We start from the raw sequence: 19142 nt of genomic DNA, 5'->3' as shown, positions 1-19142 counted from the left end.
CCGCGTGAGGCCCTGAGAGGGTCAGAGGGAAGGGCAGCCGCCATCAGTCCTAACCCTGCCTAGCTCTGGGCCGCGTCTACTGCAAGAAGAAGACCGTTGTCGGCAGTCAGACGGTCGGCGTTTCAGAAGTCAGCATCGCTCCGAATGACTCAGTGTTACTCTGGAGGGCCCCAGAGGAACCCTGAAAAGGGACTTCAGTCACATTAATGTAGAGCTCATTCTCCTTGGAAGAAAAAGAAGAGGCCCTGAGTTGCCAGACGGTGGGAGCGAGAGTGGAACTGACTACTGTCCGCGCCGGTAGCCATGGACGCAAGGAGATGAAGGGTGTCACACGGGCCTTCTGTTACAAGATGGGGTCTGCGTATGCTCCCTTCCCCGTCAGCGCTGTTATTCAGGAGCATAGTTCTCTTGCTGAAATCTGAAATTTCTTGAGTGAAAAATACATCTACAGGGTGTGAATGAGGCCAGGTATCGCTTGTTCTGTATCTCCAGCCCAGAAAGATGAGTTAATTCTTGAAGGAAATGACATTGAACTTGTATCAAACTCAGTTGCTTCGATTTAGCACAACCAGTAAAAACAAGGATATCAGAAAATTTTTGGATGGTAACTATGTTTCTGAAAAAGGAACAGTTCAGCAGGCTGATGAATAAGATTTAAGTTGTCTGGTTATAGAAACAGCAAGATGCCAGATGATTTTTCAGACTTAATTTGTGATATTTTAAAGATGTAATAAAAGCTGTACTGATTGGGGGCTTTTTCTTAAACCAATCATCCTTTCCAACTATTTGGCAATTAAACCATTGCAGAAGTAAAAAAACAAAGACAGAAAACCCTGCATAACCTCTGACCCAGCAGTTACATGCTTAAGACTTGTTTTTTTAAGGAAGTTTGTTTTGTGCCTGTTGATAATTCATCTTTTCTGAATTGCCTTTTTATATCTCTTACTTGCTTTTCTACTGCTGTCTTCCCATCTTGTAAGAATTCTTCATCTCTCTAGGTTCCTTTAGTCGGCCACATGTTCTAGGTTCCTGTCCAGGCCTGCAGGCTGCTTTTAGTTTTGTTGGGAGCTTTTTTTTTTTTTTGGAGCTCTTGTTTTTATGGAGGTTTAAGAGTTTTACTTTGGTTGCATCTGTTAATCTTTATTTTGTCTTCAGGGTTCTCCTTAAAGACCTTCTGCACTCCAAAAATTAATATTATAAAAGGCGGTATTATGTGTCTATTCATCATTACTATTTTCCAGTCCATATGTAGTTCCTTTGTCATGTCTTTATGTTCATTTGATTTGAGCGTATGGTTGGTGTGAGGTATGAATCTAGCCTTTTCTAAACTGTCAGTTTGCAAGTACCATTTGAGTCGTCTTTCTCTTCAGGGACTGTGGTCATTGTCATGTACCACATTTTTGCTGACTTCTTCTCTGTTCCTGTAACATTCTATACTATGTTAGTGATGAGATTCTATAATACATTTCTTACTAAAATGGTTTATCAAATTCCCTTTGCTCAGCATTTTAGCTCAGAAGGAAGGTGATCCTTAAATATACAGTGTTATGTTTTCAGCCAATTAGGAAGGAGTTGGTTCTGAACTATCCCTTGAACCAGTAGCTGTGCAGCTATGGATCCTTTCTGGCTCGTTACTCATTTGGGAACTAATATTTCTATTCCGAATGATTTAATTGTATTTACTTAAGTATTCATACATTTCAGGACTCTGCAGCAGAACCTAGAATCTACATCAAGTGCAGGGCTTTTATTTGACTTTTTGTAAGCTCTTGTTTTGTTTGTATTGAGTTTTATGAATTTGCTTTAAAGACATAGCTAAAATGAATAGGTTTTATTTCTCTTGGTCTTTTAGAATATGGCAGACTTCTTTTTTTTTAATTTTTTATTTTAATCACCATACATTACATCATTAGTTTTTGATGTAGTGTTCCATGATTCATTGTTTGTGTATAACACCCCGTGCTCCATGCAGAACGTGCCCTCTTTAATACCCATCACCAGGCTAACCCATCCCCCCACCCCCTCCCCTCTAGAACCCTCAGTTTGTTTTTCAGAGTCCATCGTCTCTCATGGTTTGTCTCCCCCTCCGATTTCCCCCCTTCAGTCTTCCCCTCCTGCTATCTTCTTCTTCTTCTTCTTCTTTTTTTTTTTTTTTTAACATAGATTGTATTATTTGTTTCAGAGGTACAGGTCTGTGATTCAACAGTCTTGCACAATTCACAGTGCTCACCATAGCACATACCCTCCCCAATGTCTATCACCCAGCCACCCCATCCCTCCCACCCCCTACCACTCCAGCAACCCTCAGTTTGTTTCCTGAGATTAAGAATTCCTCATATCATGAGGTCATATGTTACATGTCTTTCTCTGATTGACTTATTTCGCTTAGCATAACACTCTCCAGTTCCACCCACGTCGTTGCAAATGGCAAGATCTCATTCCTTTTGATGGCTGCATAATATTCCATCGTATATATGTACCACATCTTCTTTATCTATTCATCTGTCGATGGACATCTTGGCTCTTTCCACAGTTTGGCTGTTGTGGACATTGCTGCTATAAACTTCGGGGTGCACATACCCCTTCAGATCCCTGCATTTGTATCTTTGTGGTAAATACCCAGTAGTGCAATTGGTGGATCGTAGGGTAGCTCTATTTTCAACTTTTTGAGGAACCTCCATACTGTTTTCCAGAGTGGCTGCACCAGCTTGCATTCCCACCAACAGTGTAGGAGGGTTCCCCTTTCTCCACATCCCCGCCAACATCTGTCGTTTCCTGACATGTTAATTTTAGCCATTCTGACTGGTGTGAGGTGGTATCTCACTGAGGTTTTGATTTGGATTTCCCTGATGCCGAGCGATGTTGAGCACTTTTTCATGTGTCTCTTGGCCATGTGGATGTCTTCTTTGGAAAAATGTCTGTTCATGTCTTTTGCCCTAGAATATGGCAGACTTCTTGATGAAATGATAAACTAAGTCTGGCTAGAAGATGTTTTGCATTAATATTGAAAACTCTGATCCTTAACTCTGTTCATGTGGCTGGAATTGTTCTTTGGTGCTTCACTATTTCACGGCTTCTCTGGGCTGTCGCATACTCACACATTTTGAAATGTCCTGTCTCTTCTGCTTTAATACATCTTGTGAAATATTAAAAAAAAAAAGGGTTGACTTTTTGGGGCATATTTGTCTCTTCATTAAGTTTCATGTAGGACCCAGGCTTTAATTAGTCTTCACACAGGTTTATTTTAATTATGTTCTGTTTAGAAAATTCAGTTACTTTCATATGTTACAACAGAATAATCTCAAGTTTAGTGGTTTCTTTTCAGAAGTCAGTTGATTTATGGATAAAGCCCCTGAGTATTTTGCCTTTTGTATTTTATTTCTTTCAGATGATATTACTCCCTATTGTGATGGTCAGTCAGAACTCCCTATCAAGAATATCAGAACTCTTAGATTTTCTTCTTCTGAATAATTTGTAATTTGGAAAAGCTTTAATAGTCTAGAAATAGGGCTTGCTGTTTTGCTAAGTAAGGGAAGAAGAAAATGATATTAATAGGTTACACAGAATTACTAACTAAGGATATGTCCTCATTTGGTATTGGCTGAAGCATTAATAGCATTTTCCAGGCAAGCCTCACTTTACGGGATGGCTGGTGGATGAGTTTGCTGCAGATTTTCAGATTGGTGGGCAGTGCTGATAGGATTGGTGTGATTGCGTAGCACGTGATAGTAGGCTTATGGGATGCTTTACTTAAAAGCAGTGGCCTAAATAACAAAGTTACAATGATATCTTGTAAGTCTGTAGGTGGAATTGATGCACTGATTTAATGGTGTCATTAAGGCCTTAGTCTCTGTTTTTTTGATTGGGCAGTTGACATTTTGGCTTTTTTCTCCTCAAACTCTTAGTTTTCATGTTTGCTCTCATATCCTAGAAATGATGGGAGGGAAGGGTTCTTTTATTAGGGAGGAGAATTTTTCAGGAACATTGCGCTGCCTCAGAAAGTTTCTTCTCCGTTTCATTGGCCAGGACTACATAGGAGGGTCCTGCTGAAGTGGGGGAGATAGTGGCTGTAGGGTGAGCAAACCCGGTCCACTCCGGGAAGCTAAAACTAGTTGTCTTTCCTGAATTAAAATCGATGCTTTTGAGTGAAGGATCTTCATGCCAAAACTAGATCATTTCTCTGCCTGCGTCCTTTTTTTTTTTTTTTAAGATTTTCTTTATTTGTCAGAAACAGAGAGAGAGGGAACACAAGCCGGGGGAGTGGGAGAGGGAGAAGTGGGCTCCCCGCTGAGCAGGGAGCCCGATGCGGGACTCGATTCCAGGACCTTGGGATCATGACCTGAGCCGAAGGCAGACGCTTAATGACTGAGCCACCCAGGCATCCCTGCCTGCGTCCTTTTGTATAACCTGAGGGTTAAGGTCTTTTCCCCTTTTACATCTATAGCAATATTTATCTTGCTACTGACTACTAAACTTGCATTTCTTTATAAAGCTTAGAAACGAGGCCAAGAACTTCTGTGGCATCAGAGGCTGAGGGGAATTTCTTAAGGAAGACATCAATTTTTTTTATTCTGTATCAAAGGCTATGCTGTCACTTCTTGTTTCATTGTGGTGCTGTATGCCCATTATGTAGGAGTTGCGATATGACGTGGTACTTATGTGTTTTCCCCTGTAAGGTTTCTAGATGTAGTTTAATCGAGGGAAAGCTAGCTAATAGTCAGATAGGAACATAGTAAAGATATTAAACATTCATTCTAGATCCTGATTAGATTATAGTATCCCAGACTTTACAGAAGAAGCTACTTTCTCCCATAACTTTCCAGTTAGACAGGTTATCTAGACCCTACTACCACTTTGTTGTATAGTTGCTACCCTGGGCTTGAAGAGGCTCGTGCTCACAGCAGTATTTAGTGATGGTGAGAGTAACGTAGTGATCCTAGGAGTATGGCTGATAAACCTTCTGAGAGTGACTGCGGCTACAGAAACTAAGACGGTAGAGAGACTGGCTGTTTTATGTTGGAAGGAATTGAGTTCTGGCCTCATTCCTGAGGGTGTTGTATAATTGCCTTACTCATTGAAGTCGCTGGTAGAGACTATTACCAGTCTGGGTAGGACTTGAAAATAGTGAAGGAACATTATTGTATTGATTTGGTCAGTATGATACTAAATAATCCAGAACCATTTTCTGTTTTAAAAAAATATTTGAGAGTGAGAGCGCGTGCACACACGAGCAAGGGGAGGGGCAGAGGGAGAGGGAAAGGATCTCCGTGCTGAGTGTGGAGCCCAGCACTGAGTGTGGAGCCCAGCGTGGGGCTGGATCTCATGACCCTGAGATCCTGACCTGAGCTAATGTTTAACTGACTGAGCTGCCCAGGTGCCCTTTGTTTTTGTTTTTTAAGATTTTCTCTAAGCAAGCTCTACACCCAGTGTGAGGCTCACACTCAAACAACCATTTTCTGTTCATCATTTTCGTTGCCTGTATTGGGACTAGAACCACCATACTTTCCATTAATACCTTGTTTTATACATAAATAGGTTAGCAAACCTCCTCCCCCTCCATCTTTGATGATGCTAGAATTGTGCTAGAATCCTCAGAAATGCAATGAATCTGTAATTCTTTTATGGGATTACAGCTGCTGCGTGGAATTGATGTTCCTGCAACACCTGGACTTCGTCTAAGTACACGTGCCTATGTTGAAGCCTCCTATTATTTTAATCAGTTTTATTGCTTCTTCAACTCAGGCAGTGAGTGTAATCTAGAACGTTTCCCTTCTAGATCATTTAAGAGAGAAAATAAGACCATGTTTAGCACTGGGAGGCACTCTGTTAAAAATTTTCTGCCCGTACCTTTTCTCTTAGACAAGTTGTTTCTAGCCATGTCTGTTATAGCTCGTCTTTAAGAACTAGTCTCCACTCGGGAGACAGGCTTGGTTGTGTAACCTCAAAACTTAAAGCCAATTATATAAGTTATCTATCCACCTGGAGAGTAGAAATCTTAAAACTATTAGAGTGATTTTCTGCCTTATAGAAGCCATATTGTCATTGCCCAAAGTCATCTTACCTTTCTTAAGCTTTTTAGATGTATTATTTAGGTTGGTCAGTGTGAGTACTTCAGTGGGGGTTTTGTTTTCAGATTTGCATTACTGACAAGTTCTTAGATCTGTGATTTTCTTGGCCCTGTTGGAATTGCTTTCTAGTTCCTTCTGTCTCTCCCCTCCCATGATGAGCTCATTATCTACAACAGTTTTTGGACTTTCACATGCTGACACTTTGAAGCACAGAGTGCTAATTCGTATTAAGAAACACTTTGATGTCTACCTGAGCTTTGATAGGCCTTTGGAGTGTTGCTGTGGGATATCTGTCAGGGTAGGAAACAGAAGTCAGGTTGAGAAGTTGAAGATATTTTATTTAGCCTCTTCTGTCACCAGGACTTATGAACAAATATTTTAAATATTCTGTTTACTTGAGAGAAAAAGAGACAGAGAGTGGGGGAAATGGGAGGGGGAGAGGGAGAGGGAGAGAATCTCAACCGGACTCCATGCCGAGCATAGAGTCCTATGTGGGGCTCCATCTCATGACCCTGAGATCATGACCTGAGCTGAAATCAAGAGTTGGACACTCAGCTTTTATATGCGGGAAGCGTCGAGTTTAGGCTATTTGATTAAGGAAGCTGAACTAATTGTTCCGATGGATGATAGAAAACATGACATGATAATCAAGAAATTAAGGTGTTATGGGTGAAGTCCTGTTTGTTTAGAATCCTGTGGTGCACTGCCAAAAGGTGATCTTAAATCTCAACAGCTTGGGTATTGAGTGGCAAATAGTGTTCTGGAAACTATCAGCGAGGTGTTTTCAATATAGGTCTGAATGTTTTTGCCTAACTATGGCGTTGAAGTAGAGAATAAGTGAGCACTTCCTTGCTTGCTATAATTAAAACGCTTGATTCATCTGGGGGAAAAAAAAAGTTGGACACTCAACTGACTTGAGTGACCTGGGTGCCCCACAACAACTTTATATTGAATCCAGGCTTATTTTATATTTGAATTAATGCATAAGAACCAAAAGTGAGATCTTGAGGTATGTTTCAGATTTTCTTTGGAGCAGGGTTTCTCAGGGAGCTTGAAAAAGTGTGTGGGGCACTGTTGGTGTCAGAGTCGCATGGGGATTAGTAGGCATTGGTGGAACGGAGCCAGGGGCACCGTATGTCCTGCACCTACAGACAGTTCTGTACAGTGGTGTTTTTTGTCTTTCCTCAAATGTTGGTAACGTCACCATTGAGAAACCTCATCTCATGATTGAGAAACCTTAATGCAGCATTAAAGTGTGACGTACATTCAAATCAGGTAACATTAGGCATCTTCATGAGTTAAACCTAACACAGTACCTTTTGTGTTTTTAAGTTTTTGAAGTATATATGACCTAAAATAAACTGCGTGCATATTTATAAAGGTTCAGGTTGATGAATTTGGATGTGTGTTCATAACTGATGAACCCATCACAGTGAAGATAGTGAACATTTCTATCACACCCCAAAATTTCTTCTTCCCCTCTGAAATCTCTCCTGCTTTTCTTTTCTCCCTGCTCCCAGCTACCTCTGATCTGCTTTCTGTCATTATATATTAGTGTGCATTTTCTAGAGTTTATGTAAATAAAATCATATAGGGTGTACTCTTTTTCTGGGTTCTTTCAGCATAATTATTTTGAGACTTCATCCATCTCATTGTGTGTTAATTCATTTAAAATGTTTTTAAAATTTAAATTCAATTTAACCTATAGTATATTATTAGTTTCAGAGGTAGAGTTCATTGATTCATCAGTGGCATATAACACCCAGTGCTCATTCCATCAAGTGCCCTCCTTTAATGCCCATCACCCAGCTACCCCATCCCCCCACCCACCTCCCGTCCAGCAGCCCTCAGTTTATTTCCTAGTTTAGCGTCTCTTATGGCCTCCCTCTCTGTTTTGGTCTTAATTTTATTTTTCCTTCTCTTCCCCTATGTTCATCTGTTTCTTAAATTCTACATATGAGTGAGATCAAATGGTATTTTTCCTTCTCTAACTGACTATTTCACTTAGCATAATACCCTATAGTTCCATCCATTTTGTTGCAAATGGCAAGATTTCATTCTTTTTGATAACTTTTTGATAACTGAGTAATATTCCATTTACTCCTGGGCCATAAGTTTTTGTTTCTTCGTTTTCTTCCGGAGTATCTTTTTCTTCTGTGCAGCCTCCTCTTCTGGTTTAGGAACAATCTGGTCTTCTTCAGTAAGGATTGCTCAGTGTGCCAGGAAGAGCTCTTGTGTGGATTAATCTGACCATGAGCCCCGTAAGTTCTACACTGCACCTTGGAGGCTTGTTCACCTGGATGTACTCAATGACCGGAGAATCTACACCTAAACCCTTAAGTTCAGCATTACTCTGCATTGTTAAGCGTGTGCAGTAAAAATTCAGCACTCTTTTTGGGCCATGACTGAGTGACCTGGATGCCCCACAACAACTTTATATTGAATCCAGGCTTATTTTATATTTGAATTAATGCATAAGAACCAAAAGTGAGATCTTGAGTTATGTTTCAGATTTTCTTTGGAGCAGGGTTTCTCAGGGAGTTTGAAAAAGTGTGTGGGGCACTGTTGGTGCAGCCCCACTGTTTGGCCTGGGCACACCTACCACCTCCACCATTGTAGCAAGGCAATGGCACACACGGCTTCTGCAAAGTGACATCCTTCAGATACTTAGTGGCTTTTCAGATAAGTGTACCCTTGATGGCCTGGGCAGTTTCATGTGTGTTCTTAAAGTAAACACGAAGATTTGAACTTTGTGGTTTGCATGAGTTTGTAGGGTTTTCTGTCTGGGTCAAGTGAACAGCGAGCCATTTTCAGAGATCACCTCAGTCTGCTTCAGGGAATAGCACCTAACTGTTTTCCAAAGTGGTTGTACTGTCTTATATTCCCACCAGCAGTTTCTCCATGTTCTTGTCAATCTTGGTCTGGCCAGTACTTTTAATTTTAGCCATTCTAACGGGTGTGTAGTAATATCTCATGGTTTTAATTTGTGTTTCATCAGTTACCAGTGAACGATGTTGAGCATCTTTTTGTCCGTGTGTGTGTGTGTGTGTGTGTGTGTGTGTGTGTGTGTGTGACATGTCTGTTCAAATCTTTTGCCTTTTTAAAAATTAGATTTTTTTTTATAATTGAATTTTGAGAGTTTTTTATATTCTAGATACAAGTCCTTTATCAGAGATATGCTTTGCAGACATTTTTTTTCAGTCTGTGGGTTGTCTTTTCATGCTCTGAACAGTGCCTTTTGAAAAACCAGAAGCTGTTAGTTTTGATGAAATCTAGTTTATCGGCTGGTTTTTGTGTGGATTGTACTTTTGTTGTCATTAGAGATCTTTAACCCCAGGTCATAAAGATTTTCTCCAGTGATTTCTGTGATAAGTTTTTCAGTTCTGAATTACGCATTTTTTTAATTTTATTTTTTTAAGATTTTATTTATTTATTTGACAGAGGGAGACACAGCGAGAGAGGGAACACAAGCAGGGGGAGTGGGAGAGGGAGGAGCAGGCTTCCCACCGAGCAGGGAGCCTGATGTGGGGCTCGATCCCAGCACCCTGGGATCATGACCTGAGCTGAAGGCAGACACTTAACCACTGAGCCAACCAGGCGGCCCTCTAGATTATGCATTTAGATCTGTGATCTGTCTTGAGATAATTTTTGTTTATGGTATGATGTATGGATCAAAGCTAATTAAAAATTTTTTTTTTGGCAAATGGATATCCAGTTGTTCCAGCTCTGTTTGTTGAAAAGATTATTTTTTGTCCTTTGTGCTTTTGTCAAAAATCAGTTGTCCTCATATGATTCCTGAAGTCAAGTATTATTTTTATACCTCAACTTTATGTTTTTTTTTTTTTTTTTTAAAGCTGCTTGGGCTTTTGTAGGCCACTTACATTTGAATATGAATTTTAGAATAAAATTGTCAGTTTCTGCAAAAAAGGCTGCTTGGATTTTGATTGGGTTGGCTTTGAACCTATAGATCAGTTTGCTGTTTATTTATATGTAATTTCTTTCAGCAACGATTTGTAGTTTTCCTTGTACATGTTTTTCACGTTTTGTCAGACTTATCCCTAGAAGTTTAATATTTATTGATAATATTGTAAATAATGTTTTTAAAACTTGTTCTCCAATTTAGGTCTTGTCCAATAAGCATGTGGCTCCTGATCATCTGTTGCAAATCTGCCAACGCATTGGTCCCATGTTGGATAAAGAAATTCCACCCAGTATTTCAAGAGTCACTTCTTTACTTGGTGCAGGAAGGCAGTCTTTGCTACGTACAGCAAAAGGTACCTTAATTTGAAGAAGTGTTCTGCTTTGTAGCTTAATAATAATTATAATTGTGAAGTAATGTATGCATTGTGGAAGAAAGGCGATATGTAACTATAAACCATGCTGTGGACTATAAAATTTTCTGCGTTTAGCATAGACATTGAATTTTACTACGTAAGTGTTTAATGGGTCCTTCTGCATTTAAAAAAACGATAAAGGTTTAGATGTTAAGTGAAAAAGCTTGAATTTATTCTGAGATGTGTTTGAGGTTTTATCGATGTGAGTTCTTAATTTTCCATTTTGTAGCTCACTTATAACTTCATTGAATGTAATTGTATGTGTCTAATAAACTCTTTAAAAGCTAGAAGTATTTTATTTGGTATTTAGATTCTGAAAGCCCTTTGTAATAAGGGGAAGTGATTTTTTAAATTGGTAGCAGTTTGAAACAAGCACCAAAAATGTACAATTGCATGGTTCTTTTTCATCAATTTAATTTTTTTGCAAAGTTATGTGGTAGCAAAATGTTTGGAATTGCTGTTCTTTTTCTGTTAGCTTGGTATATATATCACCTAGACTAAGTATATGTATGTGATATGATCTATGTATACAACGTGGCTTAACTGCTAATGGGCAAGAATGTTGGCTCTTCTGATCCTGAGTGTATGTCAAGTTCATTCCCCATGATTATCTTTAAGATCCATTGCTGATATGGTGCTGCCTCCTAGGTGCACCAGCAGCATAAAGCTTGACTGAGAAAGAACAACCCTCCTTCTTGGTTCCATGCCAGACTGGTTTGTCAGCTTTAGTTATTTCTTAGTGCTCTGTAGCCCTGCCACACTGTGGCTTGGGTCAGGAAACTGTTCTTATTCTCCCTTCTCTGTGTCCCCATTTCCCTTGTAATTATTCTATTTTAGGTTGTTATGTAGTAGTTGCCTGAGTGGCCTGTTTTCCTCTGTTTTCTTTACTTGTGTCAAGCTCCGTGTCGTTTTGTGATGAGCACTGCTTTAGAACTGGCAGACCTTAGAAGAGACTTAAGCCAGCTGCCCTAGGGTAGGGGCCCATATTTCTCTGTTTTGTACTGGTGTCAAGAGAGGATGCCTTGTAACTGCTCTTTGGTCATGATAGTGGTAATGAATCCGTTCATGTAAAAAGTAATATGTGTGTTAGATTGGGGCACCCGAGGCTCAGTAGAGGTTTATATGATGCCTTCCTTCCCTTCCTCTTTCATTTGTGAAGAAGCTAATTTCTGGCACAGCATAATCTGTGTTCTGCTGCTATCTCCTCTAGAGGGGGCAGATGTTTCTTCTTAGTGTATTTGTTGATAGGTCAAAAAGGGACGGGACTCTAGAATTAGTGTTCACACTCACAGATCCTATGTGCTCTTGGGTAAAGGCTTATCCATGATCCTAAAACAAGAGGAAAGCCATTTAATTTTGTCAGTATTTCCTAAGGAGATTAAAGTCATGGTAATATTGGCCAAAATTGATTTTGAAACTCCATTAACATTTTAAGGATTTTCATATCAGTCAAATAAAATTTTTCTTACAAAAATTTCCATTTTGGGAAAGTTGGATCCGTTGTGATTAAGATCTCTTACCATTCATATTGTGTGGTGTAATTCTGCCTTGACAAATAAAAACTTACTCGGCATAGGCTAGGACTTGGGAGTCAAAAGATCTGGTTTTACGGTCCGTCTGGGCTTGGTCATCGGCAGTGGGTCTCTTGAAAGGTCCCGAACCTTTGAGCCTCAGTTACCTCACTTGTGCGTTGGCGGTCACACCTACCTCACAGGGTTGTTGTGAGGATTCAACGAGATGATGTACGTGGAAAGCACTTTGTACATTGTAAAGTGCTGTACTCATGTTAGCTGTTGTTGTATCTGAGATGTCTTAATTTTTTTTCCCCTTCAGAAATAGTCTAATAAACCTCTAGGGCTTTTCTGTTAAAGTATATTAGTTGGTAAAACTTTGAATAAACAGTTTGTTACAATATACGTAAGTATTCTATAAAATCTTTCTTGGGGTTAACTTTCAAGATTTTATGTGTATCTAAAATTCGTTTTAAAGACTGCAGGCACACAGTTTGGAAGGGCTCTGCCTTTGCTGCTCTTCACAGAGGAAGACCTCCAGAAATGCCAGTGAACTATGGTTCCCCACCCAGTCTTGGTGAGTGAGCGTGGCTTGGCACGTGACCGAAACCCTGCTTTTAATTTCTTGACCGATTTTGTAACGGCTGTATTAAAATTTAAAAGGAAATACTGGTAGTGTTGTTTCAGTAGTGATAAGTATCCATTTCCAGACTTACTGTTTTCCTAAAGTTACTACTAAACGTAGTAAAAATTATTGAAAGATAATCTTATGCTAATAAGAAGCCCATAATGGTGATTATAGTAGAACAGAGTTGGGGACAAACTTGTCCTTAGGATTTCTTGAACATAGATTCTGTGACCCTCTAGAAATTGTTGTGGAGTTTTTCTTCGTTTTTTACATTATTGGCTCTTCTTAACCATTTTCATTGTTTTTATTTCCTAGTGGAGATACATCGAGGAAAACAACTCACAGGGTGTTCCACTTTTAGCACAGCATTTCCAGGAACTATGTATCAGCATATAAAAATGCACAGAAGGATTCTTGGACATCTGTCTGCTGTTTACTGTGTAGCATTTGATAGGACAGGACATAGAATCTTTACCGTGAGTTAATGTTTTAAACTCAATTTGGTATCATTTGGAGCACTTCAGTGTGCATTAGAATCATGTAGGAGATCTTACAAAACATACAGATTCTGTGGTTCCCATTCTCAGGGATTTTGACTCCGTAGATCTGGGATGGGGCCCATGAATTTGCATTTTTATTAAGTATCCCAAGTGATTCAGATGCAGATAGCCAGGCCTTGTGTTTGTGAGACATTGACTTAGTGGTTCATGGGCATGATCATCAAGGATCTTAAAAATATGCATGCCTGATACTTCCCTTCCATCCCATTCTAGACCTACTGATGATGGTAGTTTCTAGTAGTATGTCCAGTAACCAAAACAGACCAAAAAAGCTTCCATAAAAATCCAAATCTTTGCAGGTGATTCATATTCACATTGACTACTCATTGATCCAGGGAAATTGATTACTTGAAAAGTGAAAGATTATTTTATTATTATTATAAAACTATAAATATTTGTAATCTAACATTTTAATTTTTTTTTTTTTAAGATTTTATTTGTTTATTTGACGTTGAGAGAGACACAGCGAGAGAGGGAACACAAGCAGGGGGAGTGGCAGAGGGAGAAGCAGACTCCCTGTTGAGCAGGGAGCCCGACGTGGGACTCGATCCCAGACCCCGGGATCATGACCTGAGCCGAAGGCAGATGCTTAATGACTGAGCCACCCAGACGCCCCTAACATTTTAATATTTTAAGGGAAGGTTACGATGGGTCAGAAGTTTAAGTTTCCTTTTTCAGTTGTGAGATTCAGAGTAGATACTCAAAAATTTGCTGAGTTAGATGGATGCTGGCTGGTGCCACAAATTTGAGACCCTGTTGGATTATTTAAAATGAGGGTGCTAGTCCCGTTCTTTTTTAGTTCTTGAGATTGCCACTTACTTAGCCTGTGAACCGTAGGTCTGTCCTAATACATATCAAATTATTTAGCTTGATGTGAACAAAACTGACATTTAACCATTGTTAATTGATACAGGTGAGCCATGAACTTTTAGTTGAACTCATTGCTTGGTGGGGAATTTTGGGAAAATAGTATTTATAATGTGGTCTGATCCACAGAAATGAAAACTTCATAGTATCTTTATATAGATGTTATTTGATATGAAGGAAAAAAATTGTTCCATACGTGTTCTGACTGTAAGATTCATAATTTACAGAATATTATACAGTTGGAAAGAGAAGAGTTATAGATACTTAATTTGAATGACATGTAAATGGTATTTTTAAAAAATGCTAGGCCATCTTGGTTACTTCTGAGTATTAGCAATTGTGAATAAAGTTGCTATAAACATGAAAAAAATGCTAGAAAAGACTTGTTTTAACGTTTGTTTTGGGGTGTATTTTTTCTCAGGGTTCAGATGATTGTTTGGTGAAGATTTGGTCAACACACAATGGCCGCCTATTATCAACATTAAGAGGTCATTCTGCAGAAATTTCAGATATGGCAGTAAACTATGAGAATACAATGATTGCTGCAGGGAGCTGTGATAAGATAATTAGAGTGTGGTGCTTGAGAACTTGTGCCCCAGTTGCTGTGCTCCAAGGACACACAGGGTCAATCACATCTTTACAGGTAAACTAGCTTTAGGCACATTTGTGTATGAACTTTTGTTTAAAACTCTTTCTCCTTAGAGATGAGAAATAGTTAAGATGCTTAGTAATTATGTGATCTATTTTAGTAACCAAGAGAAAATGTAATTAATCATACCTCCATGAATCTTGGAAGGGTGAGGTAATGTTGTCTGGTGCAGCTAAAGGCTTTACGTGAAGGCATGATGGATAACTTACTGCTTCCTAATTAGGCTTACAGTTAAGCTGGGGAATGTCATTTAGAAACAGGATAGGTTCATGATCTTTCTTTCTTTCTTCCTTTCTTCCTTTCTTTTTATTTATTTATTTGAAAGAGAGAGACATTGAGGGAGGGAACACAGGCACGGGGAGTGGGAGAAGGAGAGGTAGAAGCAGGCTTCCCACTGAGCAGGGAGCCCGTTGCGGGGCTCGATCCCAGGACCCTGGAATCATGACCTGAGCTGAAGGCACTTAACGACTGAGCCACCCAGGTGCCCCGGTTCATGATTTTTCTACTTTAAAACCTGTGGATTTTTCTAAGTTGATTAAATTTGCTGAAGTATATTTAAAAAATCTTTTCGCTTTATTGTGGAGGAGAATTTTACACATAACACAGAGTAGAATAGTATAATGAACCCCTAGGTGCCCATTAACCCATGGCCAATTTTTTGCTCCAACCACACTTCACTTTGTACCTAAAGCAAATCCTAGATTTCATTCCATTTTTTTCTGTAAATATTTCAGTGTGTCTTTCTAAAAGATAAAAATTTCTTTTTAATAAACACAACCAAAACATTATCATCATACTTACTTTTCTCATGTTCAAATTTCCAGTTGTCTCATTAGTAGCAATATTTTATTTGTTTGAAGGAGGAACCAGACAGAACTTATATCTTACAGTTGGTTACTATCAATTAAAAGAAGCTTAAAACAAATTGCATTCCCTTGCCCAATTTTTTAAAAAATCCCCTTTCTTTGTTGAAAGAGTTGGGTTGTTTGTGTGTGGAGTTCCCACAGTCTGGATGTTACCGTCTCCATCCTTGCAGACTGGATCAACATGTTCCTGTGTATTTCCCGTAACTTGGTTGTTGGATCCAGAGCAGTAGTTCTGCTAAACGTGCATGTGAATCACTTGGAGGCCTTGTTTAAAACACAGATTGCTAGGCCCCACCACCAAAGATTCTGATAGAAAGTGTCGGAGGTGGGGCCTGAGGATGTGCATTTATAATAAGTTCCCAGGTGCCCCTGCTGCTGTTCTTCCTCCCCCAGGGACTGCACTTTCAGGATCGTTAATAGAAAGGCTTGAGCGCCTGGAGGTGTACGCTCTTCTAGTAGGCAGGGAGAGTCTGGTAGTCTCTCTCTAGCAGCCATTGAGGATACTGTCTTAGAGTCATTAGTTCATTCAGAACTGAAAATGGTGCTGTTCGGTCAGTTTTTTGAAAATTTTGTTAGGAAGATACTGATTTGTAAGGCCTTTTAAGGCACATTGGTGCCTCCGATTTGATTTTGGATAAAATTGTGGGAGTGGTTCCACTTTCAGGTACGAATGCACCCAGGCTATATGTTAAGTGATCTCTAAATAGATTAGGTGTGAAGTCCTGTGACAAGAGACACTTTTCTCGACTCTTCCAGTCAGTTATCTTGAAGAATAGAGAAAACAGATTTATTTTTGAATGAAGACAACCAGAATTGAGATAATGTTTTATTTTGAAACTTTAAGCAAGGTTTTTGGTGTGCCTGTTTATTTTAAGGAAAGAGTTCTTTAGAAGTTTTCATAGTCTGAACATTAATTCAAATCTTCACTGTGTGTTCCACAATTGACATTGTGTTATTTGATATGAACTTCTAGGCCAGTATAGCAGCAAATGAGAAAACTTCTGACTTTGTGCTGGTGTCTGTCCTCAAACCATCATGGAATCCCTCACTGTGAAAGTGGAGCTCTGGTCTTTCCCATAACCCATTCCTTTGGTAATGGGGCCCACATTCGGTTATCACCTACTGAAAATATCTGAAAAATCTGTTTGGGTGGTAGTAAGTTTTTATACACCAGACGGTTCATCTCTACTTGCCAGTGGTTACCAAAGTTCAAAGTCAAACAAGTACACAATTTTAGTTATTAATCTTTTTTATATTCTTTGCCCTGTTGTTACTGGCATGTAGAAACCATTTTTCACTATAGTAAAGGTTTTTTTTTTTCAATTTATATTAAAAGATGCACAAGGAATATTGTTTGCAGAAGAATTAGACAGTAATTAATAGCAAATAAGAAAATAAGCCTCCATGATCTTACTATCTGGAAATAGTCACTGTGAATATTTTGATGTACACCTTTCTCAAGGGTAGCATTATACAATGTCATTTGATATCATTTACATTCTCAAAAATGTTAGTATTATTACAACCAGAAGTAGAACCTTTTGTCTGTCTGAAAGAATAGCAAATGAGCATTCTGCAGGAAGGAAGGACACTGTGTAGGTGGCTTGGACTAGCTTTCCTTTTTAAAAAGAACTTGAAAAGTTAGACACAGGTGAAAAAATACCTGAGATACCATGAGAAATTAGGACACCAAGGTAAGGAAAGCGAGGAGCTATGAGTCAGAAGGCATTTGCCAGTTCCAGAGGAGGTGGCCATTAAAGCTTAGCAGAATTTTTGACACACTTATAGGGGTAGAGAGGATATATCTTGAAAATACCTACACATAAGTTCGACTAATTAGAATAAAAAAAATTGCAGCAGATAACTGGAAGTTAGTACAAAGGAAATTCTAGAGTTGAAATAAAAAGCTGAATATCAGAATTGAGTGGATGGTTTTAATAGATTAGACATGACTGAAGAAATTGGAAATTTAATGAACTGGAAGTGAGGTCGGAAGAAAATAAAGGGATTGAAGTGCAGCAGGAAGAGGTTGGACGCTCAGGCTCTGCTAAAAAGATACTACATGTCTGTACATACACATGCCACATGTGTAATTGGGTTTCCTGAACAAGAGGAGAGAATGAAGCAGAGCTGTATTTGAAGTGGTAACAGCCGAGAATTTTGCAAAATGCACTGGAGGAATAGAGCCACAGATTGCAGAAACACTGGGGATCTTGAGCAGAATAAAGAAGAATACAGAAGACTACAGCCATTGAACATCACCCTACAGAGAAATCTTCAAGTAAGCCGAAGAAAAAATAAAGAAGCAGTAAGACTGATGATTAGCTTCTCAGTAGGATAGTGGAAGTCAGTAGGCAAAGAAATACTTCTAAAGTGCTAATAAGGGCACCTGGCTGGCTCAGTTGGTAGGGCATGCAACTTGATCTCAGGGTCATGTGTTCAAGCCCCATGTTGGGCTAAATACATAAAAAATAAATAAAAATAATCTTACATTTGGATTTATTTAAGTAAATAAATTGCTAATAGGAAATGACTGCCTTTCAAGAATTCTGAACCTATCGAAAATAGTGCTTTAAACACATTTTCAATTTCCTAGCAAGGGAATGGCCCTAAGGGGGAATTCTAAATAGTAATAGGCCGAGAGGGAAATAATGATCCCAGGCTTGGAGATACAAGAAGGAATAAAGAGTTAAAAAAAAAAAAATGTGTGGGCACATGAAAAAAAGCATCGATTGTATACAAGTATAATAGCTTATGGGTTTAAAAATTACTATAGAGAATCTAACAAATAATAGTAGTAAAAGCTTGTATATCAGGAGGAGGTAACTTTAGTATTTTTAACATCTTTGCATTGTTTGAGAAGTAGACTTTTAATAAGATGAAGATGGATTTTGTAATCTCCAAAATAACAACTAAAAGAATTGTAAGAGAGTGTATAACTACCAAGCTAATAGAGGGGGAAATGCGGAATAATTAAACAAAAGGCAAGAAAGGAGAGCAAAAGCAAGGTGAGAAGGTCTAGGATGCTGCCAGGCTGTGATTAGGTAGCAGTGTGTTTGTGACACTTGATGTGTAAGCGCATTAGGCGGTTCCAGCGAGAGAGACAAAACTCCATCTTTGCCATCAGGCTGTAGGGAGGCTGGAAGTACAGGATGGAAGACTTTTGCAAATACTAACCATAAGGCTGGTGTAGCATTCTAATATTAGCTAATAGGGCTTTAAGGCAGTTAACATTTTTAGAGGCAAAGAGGGACAGTTTATAATAAAAAGTTTCATGAGATAGAAGAGTTCTAAATTTAGGAATGTGGCATCAAAATACATAAAGCAAAAATAGAATTTATGAGGAAAAATGGATCTCAGTAATCATAGTGGGAGGTTAACACACCTCCATCTCTCCATAATTGAAAGAAGAACCTATACTATAAAGAAATCTCAATTTGAACAGATGATGACCTTGACCTGGATGCCAGATTGAAACATCGCATATAATATCTGCATCATTTCTTTGTGGTCATAAGTGGGGTGTTTATATAAATACTATCCACATTCTGACCCTTAAAGCAACTTCTCAACAAATTTGAAAATACTGAAATAATCCCAAGTATATGTTCTCTGTCAGTAGTGTAGTTAAACCAGAAATTACTAACAGCCAGAATTAA

The 19142-nt window shown here is 38.9% G+C and overlaps 1 protein-coding gene across 3 annotated transcripts in view; it reads left to right on the top strand.

The window, feature by feature from the left end:
• Positions 1 to 19142, top strand: part of BRWD1 (bromodomain and WD repeat domain containing 1) — a 113105-nt gene that overhangs the window by 12907 nt on the left and 81056 nt on the right. For all 3 annotated transcript variants that reach the window (XM_073887030.1, XM_073887029.1, XM_025863528.2), the window contains exons 5-8: positions 10192 to 10342; positions 12392 to 12490; positions 12857 to 13017; positions 14390 to 14611. In XM_073887030.1, the coding sequence (XP_073743131.1) occupies positions 10192 to 10342; positions 12392 to 12490; positions 12857 to 13017; positions 14390 to 14611 (633 nt within the window). The remainder of the gene's footprint in view (positions 1 to 10191; positions 10343 to 12391; positions 12491 to 12856; positions 13018 to 14389; positions 14612 to 19142) is intronic.

This window comes from Callorhinus ursinus, unplaced genomic scaffold (genome assembly GCF_003265705.2).
Source record: "Callorhinus ursinus isolate GAN/ISIS: 27379988/994484 unplaced genomic scaffold, GSC_fseal_2.0 scaffold75, whole genome shotgun sequence".
In the NCBI taxonomy this organism is placed as follows: Eukaryota; Metazoa; Chordata; class Mammalia; order Carnivora; family Otariidae; genus Callorhinus; species Callorhinus ursinus.
Note: the sequence above shows the minus strand (reverse complement) of the source record. Positions and strands in the feature narration are given on the sequence as shown.